Source organism: Mus caroli, chromosome 5 (genome assembly GCF_900094665.2).
Source record: "Mus caroli chromosome 5, CAROLI_EIJ_v1.1, whole genome shotgun sequence".
NCBI classification, from domain to species: Eukaryota; Metazoa; Chordata; class Mammalia; order Rodentia; family Muridae; genus Mus; species Mus caroli.
Window position 1 is genome coordinate 2,483,063 of NC_034574.1, and position 21,318 is coordinate 2,504,380.

The 21,318-nt window shown below is 39.1% G+C and overlaps 1 protein-coding gene across 2 annotated transcripts in view; it reads right to left on the reverse strand.

The window, feature by feature from the left end:
* Cfap69 (cilia and flagella associated protein 69) overlaps window positions 1-21,318 on the reverse strand; it is a 71,567-nt gene that overhangs the window by 15,834 nt on the left and 34,415 nt on the right. For both annotated transcript variants that reach the window (XM_021163223.1, XM_021163224.2), the window contains exons 9-15: window positions 20,662-20,785; window positions 17,813-17,861; window positions 17,594-17,715; window positions 15,676-15,892; window positions 12,182-12,346; window positions 2,765-2,883; window positions 568-686 (exon numbers count right to left, since the gene is read on the reverse strand). In XM_021163223.1, coding sequence (XP_021018882.1) covers window positions 568-686; window positions 2,765-2,883; window positions 12,182-12,346; window positions 15,676-15,892; window positions 17,594-17,715; window positions 17,813-17,861; window positions 20,662-20,785 — 915 coding nt within the window. The remainder of the gene's footprint in view (window positions 1-567; window positions 687-2,764; window positions 2,884-12,181; window positions 12,347-15,675; window positions 15,893-17,593; window positions 17,716-17,812; window positions 17,862-20,661; window positions 20,786-21,318) is intronic.

The window sequence follows — 21,318 nt, forward strand, 5'->3', positions numbered from 1 at the left end:
CCTAGTCGGCCATCACTGGAAAGAGAGGCCCATTGGACTTGCAAACTTTATATGCCCCAATATAGGGGAATGCCAGGGCCAAAAGAATGGGAATGGTTGGGTAGGGAAGTGGGGGGCACTATGGGGGACTTTTGGGATAGCATTGGAAATGTAACTGAGGAAAATATGTAATAAAAATATTAAAAATAAAATAAAAAAAAGTCAAAATTACTAAATCAACACAAAATTATAGAAAAGTTAGATGACTGACACTGGAACAGAGCTGAGAGCCTAAAAGAGCCAAAGCAGAAGCAGCATCCTGCATAGGTAACGGGGATGCTTCTGTTTCCCCAGATGATACCAAAGTGGAATGGAGTTAATCACAACAAACAATTGAATTTTGAAACATGGCTTTTCTTCTTGAGTGGGAGATGGGCTTGGTTACTTCACAAAATCACATTCAGGTTATCTAACAGAGAAGGCACTGGCTTATCCCTCTGGTGCACTTCTGAGGGAAGCAAACAGTAGCTGCAAATTTAATTTTTTTTTTTTATTCTCAGGCATTCACTTAGTCATCGTAATACTCACCAAATGCTGTCTAACGTACTGAAAAGAAGGACATTGTAGCCTAAACCCCTCTGTAAATTCTTGGGGTCTGTTTTCATCACATGAAGAACTATGTCAACTCCTCCAGTACCAAACATTTCCTGTCAAAGAGAGTTGTTTACATCATTTCTTACATAAATATATAATTGTTCTGGTCTCTATGTCATCCTATGCCTTAAAAATATTTTTCTACCAGAAAGACAATACTAGCATTGTTTGGTTGTTTTCAAATTAGGTTTGCTAGTTTCCAAGCTAGGAATTTAAAACATTAAAAATTGTACTTCTCCGGAGCTAGAGAGGTGGCCTAGCTTAGAGTGCTTGTTGCTTTCTATCATATATGGTTCTCCAGGACCCACATCCATCAAGCTCACAATCACCCAGTTCCAGGGAGTCCAATACCTTCTTCTGACACCCAAGGCCACCAATCACACATGTGGTGAATGTACACATGCAGGCAAAAGACTCATGCATGGACAACAAAGAAAGAAATCTAAAAAGCAGTTTGTTTCTAAAGAATGTACTCATTCATTCTTAGTTCTTTATGGTAAATTATAAAGCCAATCACTTTAAAATCAGTGTGCTGGCTTAGTGTTCTTACTAATTTTTTCTCTGTGTCTGAATATGTAAACCATATAAAACTCGTCCATGACTTCTTCCACATTAGGGTGTCTTACAGCCTGGAGACTTGTAAATGAATACCAGGTATCAATATGTATCATGGCAGATGTTATGTTCTCAGGAGAGGAATAAGTAGATAAGTGACAAGACACCCTTTAATGACTTATATAAACTTATCAGTACTCAATCTTCTCCCCTTACCAATTCTTTTATTACTGCCATGCTGCTCTGTCCTAGTTCCTGTTTCAATCATGATTATTATTCTAGATGAGCAGGCTCAGGACAGAAAAGAATAGTATGTTATATGTCAAGGTTTGGAGCCAAACCTATCCTTTTCTTCCTATTGCCTCTCCTTAAAAGTCTCTCTATTTATGGTGTTAGAGAGGCATCTTGTTTTCTTTCAGAGGAACAGCATTCGATTACTAGCACCTACATGGCAGCCACACACATCCATAACTCCAGGAGATCCCATACCCTCTTCTGACACTAGTACCAGACATGCATATGCTGCACACACATACCTGTGAACAAAAGACTCATACATATAAAATATACGTATCTAACATTTAAAAAAAGATCTATCTAAATTTTTAAATTTTTTTCTTTCCAATTCTATCCCTTATTGAAATTATCATTTTATGACAGTCAATAGTTTACTATGGTGCTAATGACTATAAAAGAGAATTAAACCACTGTTTTAATGTTCTAGTTTTATATATAAAGACAACTGAAACTCCAAGCAAGATTTCTGACAATTTAGCCTACTATGGATAGCTGCTTTCAATCTTGTCATTCTAGTTGTAGGTTTTTCCTCAGAAGAAGTGAAAGAATTACGTTTCCCCCGAAGACTGGGTCAGGAGTGCTCACTTAAACTTTGGTTTTAACAGTCCAAATACAAAGAGTCTAACTGCTTATCAATAAGGTCCAAGGTAAACAGGTCTTGACGGATCATAGATTACTATTTAGGGATAAAAACTAACGATACATGCGGCACTATGAATATATTCCAGAAACACATGCAACTTCTTTCTGGATAACAAAACCACATACGGAAGACCAAATACTGTGTGATTTCACTCATATCAGAATTGGCAAAACTAATCTATAGGTGTGTGACTGCAGAACAGATAAGTAAATGTGATACCCGTACGAGATTGTACTTAGAGATGTATATTACATGTTCCAATTGGAATATTGGTAAAATGTGTTATGCACATTCAAAAAATCCATTGAAATAGATATTCAAGCCTTGTACATTACACAGTATGTATGTAACCATATTCTAAACGTATTGAAATTTAGTTAGATTTTAAATTTAGCTTATTTATTCCTTGTGCATTTGTATGGGAGGTGTGTGTTATGATGCATGTTTGGAGGTTGAAGACAAGTTTCTCCTTCTGTTATGTGGATTCCTAGGAACGCAGGTTGCTAGGCTTAGTCCAAGTGTGTTTAAATGCGGAGTCATCCCATCGGCCCACATTAGACAAGATTAGAAAAAAGGGAAAACCTGTATGGACACTGGGGACTGGGAGATCTGAGTGTTAGGGTCTACATTACATACCTTCCTTTGGATATAATTTTCACAAAGACCTGACAGAATAAGTAATGTGTCAGACTGGATTTCTAAGGCAATGGCCTCTTCCTTCTCAGCAGGTCTGCTCATCATAGTTTTAAAAATTTCTGGTAAGAGAAAAATTGAAGATTGTAATTATTAAATACATTTTTATTATTTACTATTAGGAAACTCCCTTTTAAGAAGAGTTTTCACATTCTAGTCCACAACTCCAGCAAAATGCCCCTGCTCTACCAGGTGCCATGACTATATCAAGAACCACAGACATCCAACATTTCCTCAGAGCCTGCCCAGCATGTCAACAGCACCCCACCCTATTATCATCATATCCCAGCCCACAACTTCAGCAGAAGCCCTCTGCTCTACCAGAGGACACACAAGTACCCTGAACTCTAGAGGCCATCCCATCTCCCAGGATCTCAAAATCCTAACCCAGATGTCACATAGTCTGCCTAGACCCCTAGAGAAGAAGAATCACCTGTCACGAGAGCCACGGGCTGCCCAAGACAGAAGACTAGAAAGGAAATGGAAACCAAGGGGAAAAATCCATTCAGCAAAGCTAAACTCTGAAGTTGGCCTATAAGCCTATAATTATCCCACACCCAGGTGATAGAGGCCAGTTTCTGAACACAACAGCAAGGGCAATATGGTACTACCAGAGCTCAGCCATTCTACTATAGCTCTGGATATTCCAATGCATCTGAAGCACAAGAAAATGACCTTAAAAGCAATTTTATGAAGATGGTAAGGGCCCTTAAGGAAGAAATGAATAAAATCCTTAAAGAAATCCTGGAAACCATAGGCAAAAAAAAAATGGGAAGGAAATGAATAAATTCTTTAAAGACACCCAATCAAACCAAGAAAGAGCAGGTGAAGGAAATGAATAAAATTGTTTAAGACCTGAAAATGGAAATAGAAGCAATAAAGAAAACACAAACTGAGGGAATCTTGGAGATAGAAAATCTAGGTAAATTATCAGAACTATGGACACAAAAATCACCAACAGAACACAAGAGATGGGAAGAGAGAACCTCAGGTGTAGATGAGGTTTAAAAAATGACACATTGGTCAAAGAAAATGTTAAATTTAAAAATTTCCTAACATAAAACATTCTTGAAATCTGAGACATTATGAAAAGACCAAGCCCTAGGTAGAATAGGAATAGAAGGAAAAGAATCCCATTTCCAAGATCCAGTAAATATTTTTAGCAAAATCATAGAAGAAAATTTTCCAAGCTAATGGATCCAAAAAGCAAGATGGTGTAGCAATTCTAATATCTAACAAAACAGATTTTCCACCAAAATTAATCAAAAGAGATGGAGAAATAACTTCATACTCAACAAAGAAAAACTCTGTGAAGAGGATGTCTCAATTCTGAACATGTGTGTCCCAAAGGTAAGGGCACCCACATTTGTAAAAGAAACATCACTACAGCTTAAATCACGCACCAAACTGAGCATATTAATAGAGGGAGAGGAGACTACAATACCCAACTCTCACCAGTGGACAAAACCTTAAGTAGGCAGTATGAACAAAATGAAACTAACAGATACCGACACAACATTTCATCCAAACACAAAAGAATACACCTTTCTATCAGCACCTCACGGAACCTGCTCCAAAATTGACCACATGCAATTAGGTCTCAACAGATAAAAGGAAACTGAGATAATCCCCTGTATCCTACCAGACCTCTGTTTCTTACAGATGGATTTCAGCAACAACAGAAACAATAGAAAGCCTACAAACTCATGGAAACTGAAGAACTCTCTACTGAATAAGTTGTCCAGGCAGAAATAAGAAAGAAATTAAAGACTTCCTAGAATTCCATAAAAATGAAGCACAATATACCCAAACTTATGGTACACAATGAAAGCAGTGCTAAGAGGAAAGTTCACAGCACTACCTGCCTTCATAAAGAAATTAGTGAGATCTCATACTAGTAACTTAACAGGACATCTGACAGCTCTAGAACAAAAAGAAGCAAACACTCCCAAGAGCAGTGGAGGGCAGGAAACAGCTAAATTCAAGACTGAAATCAATAAGTTAGAAACAAAGCAAACAATACAAAGATTTAATGAAACGGTTGGTTCTTTGAGAAAAAATAAACAAGATATACAAACTCTTATCCAAACTAACTAAAAGACACAGAGAGAATATACAAATTAACAAAGTCAGTAAAGAAAATGGAGACATAACAGATATTAAAGAAATCCAAAGAATTATTGGGTCATACTTCAAAACCCTACATTCTACAAAATTGAAAAAATCTAAAAATTGGATGATTTTCTTGTTAGATGAAAGTTGCCTTAGTTAAATCAAGAGCAGATAAACAATTTAAACACACATAGCCCCTATGAAAATAGAAGCAGTCATTAAAAGTCACCCAACAGCACTCCCTCCCCTTTCCCCTTGTCTCCATATCCTTACCAACACCTCTAGCAGAAGTCTCCTTCTCTCCTGGAGGCTACACTGGTACCCAGAACCCCAAGTAAGACCAAGTCCACAGCCCATCTACACTCTTAGAGCCCCCTGAGCTTTCTTCAATAGCACATCTCCATATCTTGGCCCATGACTCCATCAGAAGACATTGCTCTATCAAAGGCCATGATACCCAGACCCCATTAGACTCAATAAAGAAATAGAATTACAAACCAATTTCCATCTTGAACATAGGTACAAAAATACTCAATAAAATATGCACAAAACATTCATGATCAAAAAAAATCCCTAATCAAGTAGGCTTAATCCTACTTGATTAAAGATGCAGGAATGGTTCAACATTTAAAAATTTATCCATGTAATCCACCATATAAACAAAGAAAAAACTTAGTCATCTCATTAGATGCTGAAAACCCCTTTGACAAAATCCAATATCCCTGTATGATAAACACAATAAACACAGTAAAGGAACTATATAGAAAGCCAGTTGCCAAAATCAAATTATAAAGAAAGAAACTCAAAGCAATTCCACTAAAATCAGGGACAAGGCTGTCTACTCTCTTCATATTTGAAGTTCTAGCTAGAGTAGGAAGACAAGGGGGATACAAATTGAAAAGAAAGAGGTCAAAGTATAGCTATTTGCAGATGACATGATAGTATATATAAGTGACCTCAAAAATTCTACCATGAAACTCCCACAGCTGATAAACATCTTCAGTGAAGTGGCTGGATACAAGATTACCTCAAAGGAAAAAAAACCTCAATAGCCTTCATACATATAAACAACAAGTGGACTGAGAAAAAAGTCAGGGAAGCAGCACCCTTCACAACAGCCATGAATAATATAAAATATCCTGGTGTAACTCTTAGTAAGCAAGTGAAAGGCCTGTATGACAAAAACTTTAAGTCTTTGAAAGAAGAAATTGAAGAAGATATCAGAAGATGGAAAGATCTCCCATGCTCATGAACTGGTAGGATTAACACAGTAAAAATGCCATCTTGCCAAAAGAAATCTACCTATTCAAAGCAACTCCCACCAAAGTTCCAACACAGTTCTTTACAGACCTTGAAATAATAAGCACTTAACTTCATATGGTAAAACAAAAGCCCAGGATAGCTAAAACAACCCTATACAATAAAAAGAACTTCTGGAGCTATCATCAACCTGAATTGAAGTTCTACCAAAGAGCTGTAATAATGAAAACCACATAGTACTGGCATAAAAACAGACAGGTGGGCCAATGGAATCAACTGTAAGGCCAAGGTGTAAATCCACACACCTATGGACACCTGATTTTCAATAAAGAAGCCATAATTATACAATGGAAAAGTGAAAGCATCTTCAACAGATGGTGCTGGTCTAACGGGATGTTAGCATGTAGAAGAATGCAAATAGATCCATGTGTATCACTCTGCACAAAATTCAAGTCCAAGTAGATCAAAGACCTCAACATAAGACCAGGCACACTGAGACTGACTGAAGAGAAAGTGGGGAACAGCCTTGAATACACTGGCACAGGAGAGAATTCCTTGTACAGAATACCAATAGCACATGCACTAAGATCTACAATTAGTAAATGGGACCTCATGAAACTGTTTCTGTAATAAGGAAGGCTAAAAGGGGGATGCATGAATCTCCCTGGGAAGGGGAAATAGAATAGATATTGTGGATGCACTGCATGTGTGTGGGGATGGAAACAAGAGGGATCGGGTCAGGGAGCACAGAGAGAGCAAGATAGAGAATGAGAGTGTGAGAGAGACAGAGACAGAGAGACAGAGAGGGGAAGAGAAGGGGGAGAGAGGGGGGAGAGAGACCTAGGAGGAAGAGAGAGGGAGGGAGGGGGAGGAAGGGGGAGGGAGAGAAGGAGGGAGAGAGGGGGAGGGAGGGAGAGAGAGAGAGACAGAGGAGGGAGGGAGGGAGGGAGAGAGAAAGAAACTGGGAAAGACAACTGGAAATGAGGGCATCTTGGAGATGAGCTGGATACTTAGTGCAGTGGAAACTCCCAGGAATCTATGAGGGTGACCCTAGCTAACTTCTAGTAATGGTTATAAGAGCCCAAACGGGACATCTCCTGTAACCTGGCAAGACTTCCAGTGGTGGGATTGGGAAACCAACCTAGCCACAAAACTTATGACCAACAATTTGTCCAGTCTGCAAGATATGCTGGTGTATGGGTGGTGCAGAAATTGTGGGAGTGGCCAACCAATGTGAGACCCATGCTACTAGAGGGAGCCCAGCCTGACACTGCCTGGAGGGCCAGGAACCCGAGCCCATACAGCTCAGAGACTCAAGATAGAATCAAACACCACTAGAAAAAAAATCAATGAAATGACTCTTAATGATATTCTGCAATACCCATTATCAGGAACCTAGTATAATCGTCATCAGAGAAGCTTCATCTGGTAAGGGACGCAAACAGATGCGTGGACCCACAGCCAAACATAAGGTAGAGCATGGAGAATCCCACAAAAGAAGGGGTGGGAGGATTGTAGGAACCACATGGGTCAAGGACACCATAAGAAAATCCATGGAACCAATGAATCTGTGCTCATAGGGGCTCACAGAGACTGAAGTGACAAATGACAGCAGGGAGCCTGCATGGGTCTGATCTAGGTCCTCTACATATTTGTTATAGTTGTATAGCTTGGTCTTTTTGTGGGACTCCTAACATTAGGAGCAGGGATAGTCTCTCACTCTATGGCCTGCTTCGGAGCCCTTTTGGGACCCTACTGGGGTTGTCTCTTCTAGCCTTAACAAGAAAGCAGGTCCCAAGTCTGATTACAACTTGATATGCCATGTTTGGCTGATAATCCTGGGAGGCCTAATCTTTTCTGAAGGGAATCAGAAAAGAAATGCATGGGGGCGGGAAAGGCAGGGGGAAGGAACTAGGAGGGGAAGAGGAAGGCAAACTGGGGTTGAGATGATTTATTATCTATCAAACTATCTATCTGATATATGACATGATTGATATATAATATGAAATATAATATGTGATATGTGATATAAGAATAAATTTATTAAAAAAAATCAAAAGATTTTTCAGTTAGAGAAAACATTTTATTCTAGAAGGGGCTGGTTTCATTGAATAGTAACCTAGAAGCTGGACAGAGGATGGATGGTAAGTGGATTTCTTAAGCATTTAAGTCAATTGTCTCACAAAGAATTTCTACATATACAACCTCAGAGATATAAAACATAATTATCAATGTTATATATGTAGAAATATTAGTACAGAGTAAGTTGAATGTCATTAAATCACAACGTAACAACTTATTTTGACCAATAAATTTTGTTTAAAATCATGTAGTTTCATGCAGCAGAAATGAATGCTTCTGCAAATTTGTTATCAAATTTCTGACCATAAGTTGTTATATCTTCCCTTTCTTTCTGGTTAGCTGGTAACAAATGTGGGAGACCTTTCTAAGTGTGTACTCTACTTTCATTGTTTTTTTTTTCTTTCTTCTTCTATATCTTCTCTTCAAGTCCACAGAAAGAGAACAACTTCTGCAACTTTAGGCAGCCAGATTCCCTGAGCTTTAAAATCCTCTCCTTGTAAACAAGCCTGAAATTGACTCAACAGTTATCACCACTGATTAGATGGCACTCACAATGAAACTCTCTCAAAAATGGAACTCCCTTTCAGCTTTCAGAATTTAGGAAGTCTCTTTTAAACTCATAAAGAGCACACTGTCATTATCAGCAAGCTACGGAGTTGTTTCCAAAGAATCCAACAGTCTATTGGCACAGCTACATATGGAACTATCCTTTTAGGAGGGAGGGTGGGGAATGAGAGCCCAGGGAATGCAGCAGAGCTTGCTACAGTTAGTACAGGGCCCCCCATGCTCAGGGGATCTGTGTTCCTTTATTAGCGGTATCTACAGAAATCCTGTGACAGCTGGCTACAATTCCCTTTTCAGGATTACCTCATCTTACTTCCTGTCTTAGTCAGGGTTTCTATTCCTGCACAAACATCATGACCAAGAAGCAAGTTGGGGAGGAAAGGGTTTATTCGGCTTACACTTCCATGCTGCTGTTCATCACCAAAGGAAGTCAGGACTGGAACTCAGACAGGTCAGGGAGCAGGAGCTGATACAGAGGCCATGGAGGGATGTTCTTTACTGGCTTGCCTCCCCTGGCTTGCTCAGCCTACTCTCTTATAGAATCCAAGAATACCAGCCCAGGGATGGTCCCACCCACAAGGGGCCTTTCCCCCTTGATCACTAATTGAGAAAATGCCTTACAGTTGGATCTCATGGAGGCATTTCCTCAACTGAAGCTCCTTTCTCTGTGATAACTCCAGCTGTGTCAAGTTGACACAAAAATAGCCAGTACACTTCCCAATCTGGGATAGAAATTATGGGCCTTTGATCTGGAGCATACAGTATGTCAATAAAGAATAAATTTCTTCATTTTTTTAAAGGTACCCTGAACTCTCTGCCTTTATTTTCTCTGTTCCATTCTTTCTAAAACATAGCATTAGGGCCAGGGAGATGGTTCTGTGTGTAAAGGTGATGGATTGGAAAAGCCTGGTAACGTGTGCTTGATACTGGAAACCTATGCAAGGTGATGGAAGAAGAGAAGTAGCACATCTGAACACACACACACACACTTTGTATACATACATACATACACACACACACACACACACACACACACACACACACAAATTATATTAAAATAAAAAAGCCCACAGCATTGCACACACAGGCTAGCTAAACAGAATCTCTAATCTCTCCCTTTGGAGTACGGAATTCAAATTCTTAGTTTCTACTCAAAAACTTTCAAGTTTGGTCACTAATTGCACAATTAACTCTATCTCCTCATGAAACGTGGGCTCCATTTATGCCTTCTGTGAATCTGTTATCTTGCATATTTCAGTACTGTATCTCTGCTCACAATACCTCTTTGCTTGAAAGAACAATCTTTATTCCCACCTCTTGAAACTATCATCCACTGGATCTCCAATTAAGACTGCTCACCACTGAAAACAACTAAGCCTCTACCTTTGGTAACGTTTACTCTCCACCCCACTCGTTAGATGCCTAGCTGAGAGTACAAGGCAAGACATGCCATGATTTTCTTTTGTTCTTATCAGGGCAAGATTTTCCAGCATTCTGATTGATTAAGCTTTTAATTTCTCTGTCTGAGGAGAAAGCATATTCACGGATACTGGATTTGCAATGCACTGTCTATATTCTTGAGGATGGAGGATGGAACTGCTACAAAGCCCTGCTAGGTTAAAACCACGGCTCCTGCATTTAAGAATTGTGTAACAAAGATCAACTCTGAATGAAAGGAAGGCTGTCCTGAGAGAACTCCTACTGTTTGTTCCTCTTCCCCCTAACACATTCCCTCAGCTCAGGCGGGATCACCATTTTCCCCTGGATAGACAAAGGTTGCATTTCGAGCTAAAAGTGGAGCCTTTGGACTGGACTTTGTGCAATGGAATGTACATAGTTGTGATTAAAATATACTTCGTGTTGAGTTATTTTAATCCCATTTTGAACAAAGATAAATGTTTTTACATAACTTCACTTTCAATTTATTTCTTTAAAGCTGGGCATGGTAGAGCAGGCCTCTGATCGCACAATTCAGGAGGCAGAAGCAGGTAGATTGATGTGTGAGGCCAGTCTTTTCTACACAGCTGGGCCCTGTCTCAACGTATATGTTTTTTCTCACGAATATTATAATCAGAGAGCACTATCTCTCTTCTGATTTGGATGAAAATATTTTAATAAGTAGAGGAATCTTTTTTAAAGCATACTGCAATTAGTTGGCATCTAGCAATGTTTCCATGTAAATTGCGACTGCCCCCCAGAGGTCTGTGTGTTGGGAAGTGTTGGGAAGTGGTGTAAAGTTTAAGTGGTGTGGTCTACTGGAAGAGGGTGATGGGAACCTGGTCTTTTCCTCTTTCTCTTTTACTTCCAAGCCATCACGATGTAATGCCTTACCACAAGCTCCAAAACATTAAGCCAAATTACCATGGGTGGAGATCAGTAAAATTGTGAGCCAGTTTCTCCCAGGTATTTACCATAGCAACAGAGAGCTAACAGGGCAGAGTATAGATGCTCTTGAGAAGCCAACGCCCAGGGACCTCTAGCTGTGTAGCCCACAATGGTGTGATGTTTGCATATGAAACACTCTGTAGGATTGGGTACTTTGCCTCACCTCTGGATTACCTGGAATTCCTAGTACAGAGGAAACGCTATGCTAACGATTGTAATAAATTACTACTTACTAAAGACAAGAGTCTTTTTCTGCTCAAACAGACACTTCTGTGGTTGGTTGAATATGTAGAAAGCTAGGCTGTAGAGGGCCAAGGACATGTCATTGATATGAGCAATGCCGGAGACCGCACTTTTCAGAAGCGGGAAGGGGCGGCTGGAGGACTATGTATTTTCAAATAATCAAGGGCAAAGCAGCTTGAACGGGAAGTTGAAATTCATGAATTTTCTAGTATTCATTTTAGAAAAGAAACTCTTGGATCCATTTCTCTCCACACGGATGTGCTGGATATTCTGAATGGATTGGAAACTTTATCTGCTTTGAAAATAGCTCTACACCACTGCTTAGCAAGAGGTGGCAAGCTTATTACCAGAAAAACAAGACCCAACAACAGTTCGCTTAAAAAGGCAGCACGCCTTTAATCCCAGTACTCGGGAGGCAGAGGCAGGCAGATTTCTGAGTTCCAGGACAGCTACACAGAGAAACCCTGTCTCACCACCCCCCCCCCCAAAAAAAAGAAAAAGTACTGCTTAATAAAGTAGTCTCGAACTGAGGAAATAAATGTTTAAAGGACTAATGATTATAAAAGAGAATTGCTTGATATCAACAAGATTAAAAACAAAAATGGTAAGGATATGCTCATTCATAAAATCAATTTGTAGAAAACTATTTCATACAAAGCTTTCAGAATTATAAACACCAAACTGTCCCCAGTGGGCTGCCATGCACTCTCTTACCTATCAGTTGATGAATAACCCCTCTTTCACAAAGGTCCTTGTTCACAGTCTCATCTTCCAGATAAACCATGGCTCGGAGGAGCCGTAGAGTGTACCGCATCTGAGCGAACTTGTTCCCACGGCCGCCTGTACCATGGAAACTGTTACCATGAATGAAGTAGGAATCTGTGGGTAAATTAATAATTTAATTTATAGTAAGAAACCCAACAATATGAACTAACCAGTACTCCCAGAGCTCCTGTCTCTAGCTGCATATATGTAGCAGGGGATGGCCTAGTCGGCCATCACTGGCAGGAGAGGCCCTTAGTCTTGCGAAGATTATATGCCCCAGTACAGGGGAACACCAGGGCCAGGAAGCGGGAGTGGGTGGGTTGGGGAACAGGGGGAGTTGGGGGCAGGAAGGGTAGAGAGGGCTTTGGGAATAGCACTTGAAATGTAAATGAATAAACTATCTAATTAAAAAAAAACCCTGTTTTTGAAAAAAAAGGAAACCTAAAGCCTGAAACATTTCAAGTAAATGTTCTCATTTATAAACAAAACAACATACAATATATTTTAAGGAGATATTAAAGTCCAATCATCTTTGCTTTTTTTCTTTTTTTTACAGAAATATTGACCCTTCCTCCTTTCTTCCTAGTCTCAGAATGGAAATATGCTTCCTAAAATTTTACCCAAAGTTATCATTGCTTGTGCCTCTTGCAATGTTCTGTTAGTAAATGCCATGTTTTAAAAGTTACTCACACTGGGGGTTAGATCAATAAACAATACATACTTCCAGAGAATCCAAATTCATTTCCCAGCACCCACAGTAGGTGACTCACAACTACCTGCAACTCCAGCTCCAGGGGGTCTGATACCTTTGGCTTCTACACACAACTGCACTCATGTGTGCACACAAACATACAATTAATAATAAATAAGAGCAAATCTTTTAGATTTACAGTATCATATGTAGACTTGGGTCATTACTTTAGTTGCCTTCTGCATTTATTTAAAAACAAATCAATTTACCCACTCACTGGTACCAACACTATGGTGAACATTTTGTCTTTGTCCCAAATGGAGAATTTTAGGAAAGTTACCATATGGACACAATGCACAAAACCAACTGAATTCTTTTGTTAAGTCTGTTAAACGTTACATAGTAGCTCATTTTTAGCTTAACCTGCATTTCTCTTATTACTTCTCTGTTTGAGCTCCTAAAATGTTTTCAGAACATCTGAAACTTTCCCAGTAACATGGCAACCCCCGCTTTTTCTGTGCTAGTTAGCTGAGTCACCTTCTTGCTAAAATGCATGCTTTTAGGAAGTTCAATTTGGATTCCGCATCACAGAGTAGTAGCTGCTTGAGATTATGGCTTTGTCTGCTACAGATTTGGTTACATTGTTGTTTGTAATTCTTATAATTGTTTGGTCCATCAACCTTTCCCTTCTGCAGCTTAAGCTCCTGAGTTTTTAAAACAAAAATTTTCTCTCTTGATGTCTATCAGAATGATATTGATCATGTATTATTGAAGAGTCTTACAGTTTAGGTATTTAGATTTAAGCCTTCATTTTGCAATCTTTTTTTTTTTTTTTTTTTTTTTTTTTACAGTGAGAGAATCTAAGTTTTTCATTTTCCTATGGAGGAGCCATTGCTTCCCCCCCCCCCCCATCCTTCTTCTCTCATGGACCATCAGCATCTCTGGAAATGCCGCCTCTCACTGCCGCCTGATTGGTCTATCCCTGGAACAGTGCCCTATCATTTAATTACTTTAGTTTTATGGCAGGTTTTGATAAAAAAGCAAAGTAAAATTTTCTGTCCTTTTTGAGACAGAGCATGTGGGTCCTAAGCTGGTCTCAAACCTGTTAGTAGCTAAGGATGTCCTCAGACTTCTGGTCCTCCTGCTTCTACCTCCTAAGTGCTGGGATCATAGGTCCATGCCATCATACCAAGTTCTCAGCATACCCCACTAACTGGTGTACATCCCTAATAGTCTCTCTCCTTTTTGTTGTAATAATTTCAAAGAATCTTCTATAAGTAGCCTTAGGCTAAGGGTTTTTAAAAGAATTCAAGCACCATTGTGTGTTATGATGGAGTCCAGGTTAAATCTTTGCTTTGTTTTTATTATGTGGTCAGAAACACATTATGTAACTTCTCAGACTGGGTTCTGCCCATCTGACAAACCAGAGGTAGAACTGCGTGAGGGACTCTGCAAAGTGAGTGAGGCCCAGCACACAGAAGGCACATGTAACTGTTAGATTCTTATGAGATAGCATTTTCCTTTTTGCCTTGGAGTATTCTGTAAATATAAAACAATGTGAACAATGTTCAGAATTGTTTTATTTACTAATTTAATAAGGTTAAGTTTAGCAACTTAATGTATCAGAAGGTATAACATATAAAGGATAAAAATGTTATCTCCTCTGTGAATGAATACATGTTTTTCTTCTCTATTTGTGAGACAGGTTGCTCAGGCTTGTCTTAAAGTCATGGGATCAAGGGAGTCTCTTGTCTCAGCACCTTTAATAGCTGGGACTTAGAGTCTGGGTCTGGCTACTGCTGATGTAATGAAAGTGCATCCTACAAGATTCTTTCCATCCAGGTGTGGTGGTGAATGTCTATGATCCTAACACCCGGAGGCTGGGGTGGGAGGATTAGGAGTCTGAGGATAGCCTAGTGAATTCTACTCAGTCTTTCCTTTCTCTTTCTCACACCCCCAACACGTTCTAGAGAAAAATTACTGACAAAGAAATCGGCTCTTCCTGATCAAATTTGTTAAGCACATGAATATATTTACTTTCTTTCTAAGAATTGAATAAAATAACAGTTGCAAATTGAGGCTTTTCTCTTTGACAAACAATATCTTAGAGCTAGTGCTTGTGGCTAGGTAACTAGATTTTAAACATTATGAAATTATTTAGGGATTTGTGTCCACTTTAGCCTAAATGTATTTTCAGTTCCTGCCTGGTCCTCAGTAGACAATGTTTGTTGGATGAATATACTAAAATATTGTCCAGATAAATTTCCTTCCCAATTATAATCTTTGTATAGGCCTCATAATACAAAAATATGAAGAAAATTATATCTATATAAATAATTTCTTTTACACATTTACTAATTATACTTAGGATCCTGGTTAATATTAAACTTTGTAAGTGTCTGTTTTATCTTTAATTATGTGTAAGTGTGGGTGTCTATGTGGGGCCCTACATGAACACAGGTGCCTGCACAGGTCACTGAACACCCTGGGCTGGAGTTCCAGGCAACTGTGTGCTCCCTGACACAGGGGCTTGGAGCCCAACTCAGGGACTCTGCAAGAACAATAGGTGATGTTAACTTCTGAGCCATCTCTCTAGCTCTAAAATCTCAATGTTTATTAACTCATATAATCCACTGAAAGAATAAATTCGGTATTTTGGTTTTCTTCAATGTAACTATTGCTTCTCTGTGCAAATACTGAGAGTTCAGTTGAAATGCAGAGCAGAGACCTGACAGATATGAAGGGCACTCACCCTCATGCCCACACCACTCTAGAAATGCAAGGATCCGAGAATTGCCGTGGCATGACATGTACTCTTCTATCAACAAAGGAGCCACGGAGGACAAGGTGGCAATCGCATGCAGTTGTAGTTCTTCATACTGTGCTGCAGACCACTCAATGATCTTGAGTCTCTCAGGCTTTTTCACATAGGTAAACAAAGCCAAAATAACTTTGCCATCGATTAAGAGCTATAAGGAAGGGCAGAATGTACTTAGTTAGGAGCATAATTAAAATAGCTTTATTTAATTTAGCAAAATAAAATACAAGATCTCAAATTTGATATTTGTTATAATTTCAAAATATTTCCCTTCTATCTGTGACAGTGCAGATAGCCCAAACCAAAAAAAAAAAAAAAAAAAAAAAGAGAGAGAGAGAGAGACAGACAGACAGACAGACAGACAACACACTAGCCCCCATCATGGACAGCTTTGCAACACTAAGAGCAATGAGTCCCTTTCCTGGGGTGTGAGCTCTTCAGCCAATGATAGCAGAAAATATACATTAGTTGTTTTTGATGCAATGCATGAATATGCTTCTATATATAACAAAATCATAGAGGTAGGAGATTGGAGGCAAATAAATGGGTGGTGTTTCTTTCCTCTTTTTTGTTTTCTTTTGTTTATAGTGCTAGGGATTAGAGCTGGGCCCCTGTGCATGCCAGTCCTACAGCCTCCCACCCACCTGCACCTCTAGCCCTCAGAGGTGCATACATGTAAGAAGAGGGCACTGCAAGCTAATTGTTTCTTATGTACAAATTTAAGAATTGATACACTGTGACTTTTGGGATAGCAAAATGATAGCGTTTAAAATGTAAATGAAGAAAATATCTAATAAAAAATTAAACAAAAAAGAATTGATACACTGTATCAATGACTGTCAGTCAGGTCACAAGCCATTTTTAATTAGACATTTTAAGATTTTATAATTCCATTGAACCTAGCATTTCAGTAAAAATTAAAACATGAAAAAATATAAAATGACCAATAGCAAAAATGGTTAATACAATCATTAATACTGGTTGATGTATATTTCAGTTTATGAGAATGCAAAACACTGTCCTATATAATACTATTTTTCCTACTTACTTAACACTAGTCTATGAACAATTATGAGGGTTTTTTTTTTAATTCTATACTGAATTCACTCCCATATCACTTCATGATGTACACTGAAAGAGAATGAGACTTGGAGTTGAGTAAGAACAAGAATATTAGTTCTAGCATCACTGTGAAAACTCAGTGGGCGACATTTGAAATACTATGTGACACAGAACATAGAGAGATGGCTGAATGAAAATGAAAGATTAGTTAGGCTTGTGTGGAGAAAACACAGGCTCATAAGCGTCTGGAGACCAGCAGAGCCGAGGCCAGCTGTTACTGTCCATTACATCATCCTTTCCAGAGAGTCAGAGGAGACTGATGGGCCATGTGTGCGGACTGTGCCTGTGACTTAGTGGTGGAGTGCTTGCCTCAGTGGCAGCAAGGACAGTGTTCAATCCTGAGCAGCAGAGGCAGAGAGGGAGAGGGGGAGAGGGAAAGGGAGAGGGGGGAAAGGCTGGGGAAGGGGAAGGGGAGAGGGAGAGGAGGGAGAGGGAGAGAATGGTTTAGGCAGTGTGAACTATTTTTATGTTCTCTTAGGAGAGCTGAATATACTGCTCAATCTCTTAACTTCTATTTTTTTGGTGTGTGTGTTTCAAAGTTATCTTTTGAGTTTACTGTTTGCAAAGGACATTTCAAAGGACTAGCATTTGAGCTGATAAGGTTGTCATTTTCTATGATACAGAAATGAATTGGTTAATGAAAGATTTGCAATCATGATTTTAAAAATACTATGATACAATATAATATAATATGCTTTTTATTAACTTTTATATTTTGAGTCATCTTTACCTGTACAGTAGCTAAATCTTTACATAAGATCACAATTATATTGAATAACAATTTCTTCAGCTCAAAATCTTCATAGCAATTAAAAAGCTTAAGACTTTTTACCAAAGGGTTTTGACTTTTAACTGTGAGGAAAGAACACAGGGAGTGAAATGAAAGCTGAAGTTACACACCAGACTCACCAGGACACTCACAAAATGCTCAAGATGGTACAATGTTTACCTTCATTAAAAGTTGCAAATAGTATCAAATCCCTGGTAAAGCCACATTCCTATTACAAACACACAAAACAAGCAGAAAGGTGAAATTGGAATGGCAATTAAGGTACGGGTGACCAAAGCTGCCTACTATTCAATTTCCATACTGCAGTTCATTTGCACTTATAATCCTACTATAATAATGAGCAAAGCGGAAAAGCACCACCATGGCCAGGCAGCTTGAGTTCACTTAATTTAAACTTGCCAAAGTTTCTAAGAAGTATTTAATATTAATCCATGAATACCTGACATGCTATGTGAGCGAGTGAGTTGTCAGCACACCCCCACACAGTTCTTATCTTTAAGTTATACCACAGCTGTGGAAAGGCCAATTTTTTTCAATACCTATTCTTTTCAATGTTACCTTTATCCCAGTCACTCTGTACATCAAAGGACAAACGGGGAGCACAAAACAGCACTATTTAACACAAAAGCCCCAAGGAATGACCAGAGCTGCAAACACCTCAGCACGGGGACTCACTCTGGACAGACATGCTGACTGGACTTTGCATATTAAGCAGAGTTTATAGGTGCATGCAATGCTGGGCTTTTGCACTCACAGCATGATTTCTCTCCCTCTTCAGGATTGACATGGCTCCTTTAAAAATGTAAGAATGTTGTTGCTTTGGCTTATATTCATGCAATTACTGGAATGTTGACAGTGACAGAACTCACTGACTGGCCATAGCCTGTCAGACAAACACAGGGTTTATCTACATATAGAAGACTTAACTAGGTGTTATGTTGGACTGCTTATGTGTTTTCACAGTATGAATTCCATGACACAGGGTTTATCTACATATAGAAGACTTAACTAGGTGTTATGTTGGACTGCTTATGTGTTTTCACAGTATGAATTCCATGACTTTTCTTATGTTGGAACACTTCATGTACACCGACAGGTATTGAGACTTTTGTAGGTAGTATAGTAATATGACAGATGTGTGAATATTGTGATTTTAATCATTCGATTATTTGTCCACTATACAGTTCAGGGCAGGGCTGGAGAGATGGCTGATGAGTTAAGGAGTATGGACCTGGGTTCCTTTCCTAGAACCACTCAGGGGGCTCACAACCTCCAGTAACTCCAAATCCAGGGGTTCCGACACTGCCTTCTGCCTCTGTGGGCACCTACACTCATAGACAAGCCTATACTCATTCACACATACACAACACTAAAGTATAGACATAAATAATTTTACATATAGGGAGAATTAGCTTCTGATATGGCTGAGTAGTTATGATAAAACAATCTTTGAACAAACATATAAAAAGCATCAATCTTGTGCTTCTCACAAAGTAGACACTGGAAGAAAGTAGACATTGGAAGAAAGTTCAAACTTTGATAAAGACTAAAGAATCCACTGTGTAGATTCTCATACCAACTCCTTTTAAGACGGGCTTTTAGCCCAACAGCAATCCTATTCTATACCTTGTGTATGGATGCTAAACTACAGTTTAAATGGACCCAGGAATCAGAAGACTGAGGCAACCACAGCCACTAGAATGAAAGGTACAGCCTCATAGAGGAAAATCCAGACGCAGAATCAAAATACGCACACAGATGCTTTGACTCTGACTGCTGCCTGACCTGTCCAATACAGATAATTCTACCTATGGTGACTAAGGCTAGAAGAACCAAGCTGAAATTTGCAGCAAATCCACCATAGGTGTGAATGCAGACAAGCCAACGTCTACTCATAATAAAACTGATGAAGTACTCTTCAGAGGCCTATGTCAGGATCCATAGCAAAGATACTCATAATCAATGGGGATACAGAAGCTACATAAAGTAGAAATGGTGAGAGCGAATCAAAGGGGACCAGGGGTGTAGCTTAGTGGTAGAGTCCTTGCCTACCACACAGAAAACCCTGAGCTTGATCTCCAGAACTGAAGAAAAAGAGAAAGTCTAAGATCTGAAATACAAACACACTAGAAAGGGGTGTTTGTACAATGTATGGGACCAGGAAAATTAGTTAATTTAATATATAGACAAATACAAACCACACAACCTTTGGACTAGAGAGAAAAATTTTTGCAAACAGTGACTAGAAGTCTACAACCATATGAGACCATTTCAAAAACTAGTTGAGTATATTAATATTTGGAATGATAGGCCAAGTTGGGAGAGAGAACAAACTAAAAACTACTGAGGAAAATAATGACCCAAATTTGTTCAAACTTGCTCAAAAAATTACATATGTAGGACAATCTATAAAGTATAAGCACAAAAGTGATAACGTCCTGGTACACTTAATAACCCTGCTGATCACCAATGGTGGTGGTGAGGATCTTGCAAACAGGATTTAAAGGACACTTTCCTATCAGGAAGCAAGAATTCCAAATAGCCAGTACTTACCAGGAACAGCAGAGAGCAGAAGACAGTGGAGCATTAGCTTTCAAGTGCTAAGAGAGATGTTTTTCAACCTAGAATTCTATATGCAATGAACATAAATTTCAAGGATTAAGGTAAATTACTGATAATTTTAGGTAAAAGAAATCCAAGAGACTTTGTTGAGAGCAGGTACCAAGTTTGTACCATAGGAAATGATAAAGTTCTTTCAGTGAAAAGAGAATGAAGCTAGATAGGCAGGAACAAAAGAAAAACACCAGAAATAATGAATGTGGAAGTGCTGCAATACAGAGCAGATGCTGGGCTCCCAGCAGAATGCAACAGAGTGGCGGGATAGAGGTGACTACTGGGACATTAAAATACAGTTTAGCAGTGCAGTAACACAGATAAATACTAAAACATAATTTAGAGTACCCCCACCACTTTCACCGATAAAGTTAATATGATCGATGCGTACTCACAATCATCGGTGCTCCAGGGTTCTGAGCTATAATGGTGGTGATAACTAATATATCATTTCTAAGCTGACGCTCATAGTGACTATGCCCCCTCACAAAGAGGTTTTTAAATACTTCCTTCAAAGCCCTAGAAAATAAAATGTTAGGAAAGGATATCGTCATACACAAAATGTTTGGGTTTCTTCAAAATTCGTTTGTCAAAACCCTCCCTTGTGTGAAGTGTATTGAGAAAGTGGGTTTAGGGGAAGCATTTAGACCACAAAGGTGGAGCCATTATAAAGGAATCTAGGTCCTTACAACAGGAAGCCCGAGTGCTCTTGCCTGGTTCCTTCCCTGTGAAAGGAGGAGTCAGCCTGCTGTCCAGAAGAGCATGTTTATGGCAAGTCAGCCATGCTGGCACCCTGAACTGATTTCTACCCTCTAAGACAGTGAGAAAACGATTTCTGTTGTTTTTAAACTACAAATCTCTGAATCTCTGAAGGCTGAACTAAGACATATTTCTATGGAAATACTTATGCCTTTATCAGTAAAATCCCACTTTTTAGACTTTGCCTAAAGTATTTCTCTTCTTTTATCCTTCCCAATCTGCTTCTAATTCACAGCAATGTGCCAGAAAAGAACCCACTAATCTAACTGCATACAGCTGCCAACGTGATTGCT